General features: G+C 41.5%; 1 protein-coding gene across 1 annotated transcript in view; it reads right to left on the bottom strand.

Annotated features, from left to right (window-relative positions):
• Positions 1–6,105, bottom strand: part of LOC115202625 (serine/threonine-protein kinase PAK 3-like) — a 67,858-nt gene that overhangs the window by 10,770 nt on the left and 50,983 nt on the right. The window contains exon 9 of the mRNA XM_029766714.1: positions 2,547–2,664. Within this exon, the coding sequence (XP_029622574.1) occupies positions 2,547–2,664 (118 nt within the window). The remainder of the gene's footprint in view (positions 1–2,546; positions 2,665–6,105) is intronic.

The raw sequence follows: 6,105 nt of genomic DNA on the forward strand, positions 1-6,105 counted from the left end.
AAAACAATTGTAGACCTCCAAAAGTCTGGATCATCCTTGGGAGCAATTTCCAAATGCCTAAAGGTACCACGTTCATCTGTACAAACAATAGTACGCAAGTATAAACACCATGGGACCACGCAGCCATCATACTGCTCAGGAAGGAGATGCGTTCTGTCTCCTAGAGATGAATGTACTTTGGCGCGAAAAGTGCAAATCAATCCCAGAACAACAGCAAAGGACCTTGTGAAGATGTTGGAGGAAACAGGTACAAAATAATCTATATCCACAGTAAAACAAGTCCTGTATCGACATAACCTGAAAGGCCGCTCAGCAAGGAAGAAGCCACTGCTCCAAAACCGCCATAAAATAGTCAGACTACGGTTTGCAACTGCACATGAGGACAAAGATCTTACTTTTTGGAGAAATGTCCTCTGGTCTGATGAAACAAAAATAGAACTGTTTGGCCATAATGACCATCGTTAGGATTGGAGGAAAAAGAGGGAGGCTTGCAAGCCGAAGAACACCATCCCAACCGTGAAGCACGGGGGTGGCAGCATCATGTTGTGGGGGTGCTTTGGTGCAGGAGGGACTGGTGCACTTCACAAAATAGATAGCATCATGAGGTAGGAAAATGTGGATATATTGAAGCAACATCTCAAGACATCAGTCAGGATGTCACGTCCTGACCAGTAAAAGGGGTTGTTTGTTATTATAGTTTGGTCAGGGTGTGGCAGGGGGTGTTTGTTTAGTGTGTTTCGGGGTTTTTGGTTGATGTTCTATGTTTTCTATTTCTATGTGTTTATCTAGTTTTTCTATTTATTTGTTGGGGTTTTGGAACGACCTCCAATTAGAGGCAGCTGGTTGTCGTTGCCTCTAATTGGAGGCCATATTTAAGTGGGTTAGTTTTCTCTTGTGTTTGTGGGTGGTTGTTCCTTGTATAGTCTGAGCACCTTACGGGACTGTTTTCGTCGTTTGTTTTGTGTAAGTGTTTTGTTGTTTTTCCTTCTAATAAAAGAAGATGATAAATATACCCGCTGCAGTTTGGTCCACTCCATACGACGACCGTTACACAGGAAGTTAAAGCTTGGTTGCAAATGGGTCTTCCAAATGGACAATGACCCCAAGCATACTTCCAAAGTTGTGGCAAAATGGCCTGACTCAGTTACACCAGCTCTATCAGGAGGAATAGGCTAAAATTCACCCAACTTATTGTGGGAAGCTTGTGGAAGGCTACCCGAAATGTTTGACCCGAGTTAAACAATTTAAAGGCAATGCACCAAGTACTAATTGGGTGTATGTAAACTTCTGTCCCACTGGGAATGTGATGAAAGAAATAAAAGCTGAAATAAATCATTCTCTCTACTATTATTCTGACATTTCACATTCTTAAAAAATAAAGTGGTGATCCTATCTGACCCAAGACAGGGAATTTGTTTCTCAGTCCTCATGGACTGCACCAGATTTGCCAGTTCTTGCTGTGAGATGCTACCCCAATCTATGTTTTTCTGTCATGTGTAATGTGCAGTAGCCTATATATCATATAGGCTATGTACTGGATAACGGCACAATTGTTTAGGCTTTTTTGGGCTTGGGCTCATAAATGTCTAATGTAGGGCTCATAAAATGTCTAATGTAGGGCTCATAAAATGTCTAATGTAGGGCTCATAAAATGTCTAACGTAGGGCTCATTAAATGTCTAATGTAGGGCTCATAAATGTCTAACGTAGGGCTCATAAAATGTCTAATTTAGGGCTTATTAAATGTCTAATGTAGGGCTCATTAAATGTCTAATGTAGGGCTCATTAAATGTCTAATGTTGGGCTCATAAAATGTCTAATGTAGGGCTCATAAAATGTTTAATATAGGCTCATAAAATGTCTAATGTAGGGCTCATAAAATGTTTAATATAGGCTCATAAAATGTCTAATGTAGGGCTCATAAAATGTTTAACATAGGCTCATTAAATGTCTAATGTAGGGCTCATTAACTGTCTAATGTAGGGCTCATTAAATGTCTAATGTAGGGCTCATAAAATGTTTAATAGGCTCATAAAATGTCTAATTTAGGGCTTATTAAATGTCTGATGTTGGGCTCATTAAATGTCTAATGTAGGGCTCATTAAATGTCTAATGTAGGGCTCATAAAATGTCTGTTGGGCTCATAAAATTTCTAATGTTGGGCTCATTAAATTTCTAATGTAGGGCTCATTAAATGTCTAATGTTGGGCTCATAAAATTTCTAATGTAGGGTTCATAACATTTTTAATATAGGGCTCATAAAATGTCTAATGTAGGGCTTATTAAATGTCTAATGTAGGGGTCATTAAATGTCTAATGTAGGGCTTATTAAATGTCTAATGTAGGGGTCATTAAATGTCTAATGTAGGGCTTATTAAATGTCTAATGTAGGGGTCATTAAATGTCTAATGTAGGGCTCATTAAATGTCTAATGTAGGGCTCATAAAATGTTTAATATAGCCTCATAAAATGTCTAATGTAGGGCTCATAAAATGTCTAATGTAGGGCTCATTAAATGTCTAATGTAGGGCTCATTAAATGTCTTACCTCTCTGCAGACTGCAGCGATCTGGCCCTCGTCCATGCAGGTCTCAGTCACCACGTCAGTCAGTGAACCTCCAGCCAGGTATTCCATCACCACCCATAGCTCATCCCCTACCAGGTAACTACAGACAGAGGAAAGAGAGATGAAGTATACTAGTCCCTACCAGGTAACTACAGACAGAGGAAAGAGAGATGAAGTATACTAGTCCCTACCAGGTAACTACAGACAGAGGAAAGAGAGATGAAGTATACTAGTCCCTACCAGGTAACTACAGACAGAGGAAAGAGAGATGAAGTATACTAGTCCCTACCAGGTAACTACAGACAGAGGAAAGAGGGATGAAGTATACTAGTCCCTACCAGGTAACTACAGACAGAGGAAAGAGAGATGAAGTATACTAGTCCCTACCAGGTAACTACAGACAGAGGAAAGAGAGATGAAGTATACTAGTCCCTACCAGGTAACTACAGACAGAGGAAAGAGAGATGAAGTATACTAGTCCCTACCAGGTAACTACAGACAGAGGAAAGAGAGATGAAGTATACTAGTCCCTACCAGGTAACTACAGACAGAGGAAAGAGAGATGAAGTATACTAGTCCCTACCAGGTAACTACAGACAGAGGAAAGAGAGATGAAGTATACTAGTCCCTACCAGGTAACTACAGACAGAGGAAAGAGAGATGAAGTATACTAGTCCCTACCAGGTAACTACAGACAGAGGAAAGAGAGATGAAGTATACTAGTCCCTACCAGGTAACTACAGACAGAGGAAAGAGAGATGAAGTATACTAGTCCCTACCAGGTAACTACAGACAGAGGAAAGAGAGATGAAGTATACTAGTCCCTACCAGGTAACTACAGACAGAGGAAAGAGAGATGAAGTATACTAGTCCCTACCAGGTAACTACAGACAGAGGAAAGAGGGATGAAGTATACTAGTCCCTACCAGGTAACTACAGACAGAGGAAAGAGATGAAGTATACTAGTCCCTACCAGGTAACTACAGACAGAGGAAAGAGAGATGAAGTATACTAGTCCCTACCAGGTAACTACAGACAGAGGAAAGAGGAGGAGTATACTAGTCCCTACCAGGTAACTACAGACAGAGGAAAGAGAGGAAGTATACTAGTCCCTACCAGGTAACTACAGACAGAGGAAGAGAGAGGAAGTATACTAGTCCCTACCAGGTAACTACAGACAGAGGAAGAGAGATGAGTATACTAGTCCCTACCAGGTAACTACAGACAGAGGAAAGAGAGATGAAGTATACTAGTCCCTACCAGGTAACTACAGACAGAGGAAAGAGAGATGAAGTATACTAGTCCCACACAGGTAACTACAGACAGAGGAAAGAGAGGATGAAGTATACTAGTCCCTACCAGGTAACTACAGACAGAGGAAAGAGAGATGAAGTATACTAGTCCCTACCAGGTAACTACAAGAACAGAGGAAAGAGAGATGAAGTATACTAGTCCCTACCAGGTAACTACAGACAGAGGAAAGAGAGATGAAGTATACTAGTCCCTACCAGGTAACTACAGACAGAGGAAAGAGAGATGAAGTATACTAGTCCCTACCAGGTAACTACAGACAGAGGAAAGAGAGATGAAGTATACTAGTCCCTACCAGGTAACTACAGACAGAGGAAAGAGAGATGAAGTATACTAGTCCCTACCAGGTAACTACAGACAGAGGAAAGAGAGATGAAGTATACTAGTCCCTACCAGGTAACTACAGACAGAGGAAAGAGAGATGAAGTATACTAGTCCCTACCAGGTAACTACAGACAGAGGAAAGAGAGATGAAGTATACTAGTCCCTACCAGGTAACTACAGAGAGAGGAAAGAGAGATGAAGTATACTAGTCCCTACCAGGTAACTACAGACAGAGGAAAGAGAGATGAAGTATACTAGTCCCTACCAGGTAACTACAGACAGAGGAAAGAGAGATGAAGTATACTAGTCCCTACCAGGTAACTACAGACAGAGGAAAGAGAGAAGTATACTAGTCCCTACCAGGTAACTACAGACAGAGGAAAGAGAGATGAAGTATACTAGTCCCTACCAGGTAACTACAGACAGAGGAAAGAGAGATGAAGTATACTAGTCCCTACCAGGTAACTACAGACAGAGGAAAAGAGAGATGAAGTATACTAGTCCCACCTACCAGGTACTACAGACAGAGGAAAGAGAGATGAAGTATACTAGTCCCTACCAGGTAACTACAGACAGAGGGAAAGAGAGATGAAGTATACTAGTCCCTACCAGGTACTACAGACAAGGAAGAGAGAGGAAGTATAACTATCCCTACAGGTAACTACAGACAGAGGAAAGAGAGATGAAGTATACTAGTCCCTACCATGTAACTACAGACAGAGGAAAGAGAGATGAAGTATACTAGTCCCTACCAGGTAACTACCACAAGAGGAAAGAGAGATGAAGTATACTAGTCCCTACCAGGTAACTACAGACAGAGGAAAGAGAGATGAAGTATACTAGTCCCTACCAGGTAACTACAGACAGAGGAAAGAGAGATGAAGTATACTAGTCCCTACCAGTTAACTACAGACAGAGGAAAAGAGAGATGAAGTATACTAGTCCCTACCAGGTAACTACAGACAGAGGAAAGAGGGATGAAGTATACTAGTCCCTACCAGGTAACTACAGACACGAGGAAAGAGAGATGAAGTATACTAGTCCCTGACCAGGTAACGTACAGACAGAGGTAAAGAGAGCTGAAGTATACTAGTCCCGACCAGTTAACTACAGACAGAGGAAAGAGAGAGGAATGTTACTATCCTACCGTACTACAGACAGATGAAAAGAGAGATGAAGTATACTAGCCCTACCATGTAACTAACAGACTGTGGAAAGACGAGATGAAGTATACTAGTCACGACCAGTAACTACAGACAGAGGAAGGAGGAGAATGAAAGTATACTAGTCCCTACCAGGTAAACTACAGACCGAGGAAAGAGAGGATGAGTATACGATCCCTACCAGGTAACTACAGACAGAGGAAAGAGAGATAAGTATACTAGTCCCTACCAGGTAACTACAGACAGAGGAAAGAGAGATGAAGATTACTAGTCCCTAACCAGTAAACTACAGACAGAGGAAAGAGAGTGAAGTATACTAGTCCCTACCAGGTTAACTACAGACGAGGGAAAGAGAGATGAAGTATACTAGTCCCTACCAGGTAACTACAGACAGAGGAAAGCAGAGATGAAAGTATACTAGTCCCTACCAGGTAACTACCAGACAGAGGAAAGTGAGAGGATGAAGTATAACTAGTCACTGACCCAGGTAACTACAAGAACAGAGGAAAGAGAGGGAAGTATACTAGTCCCTACGCAGGTAACTAGCGTATTGCAGAGGAAAGAGGGATGAAGTATACTAGTCCCTACCAGGTAACTAACAGACAGAGGAAAGAGAGGATGAAGTATACTAGTCCCTACCAGGTAACTACAGAAACAGAGGAAAAGAGGATGAAGTATAACTAGTCCCTTACCAGGTTGAACTACAGGACAGAGGAAAGAGAGATGAAGTATACTAGTCCCTA

This window comes from Salmo trutta, chromosome 12 (genome assembly GCF_901001165.1).
Source record: "Salmo trutta chromosome 12, fSalTru1.1, whole genome shotgun sequence".
Classification (NCBI taxonomy): domain Eukaryota; kingdom Metazoa; phylum Chordata; class Actinopteri; order Salmoniformes; family Salmonidae; genus Salmo; species Salmo trutta.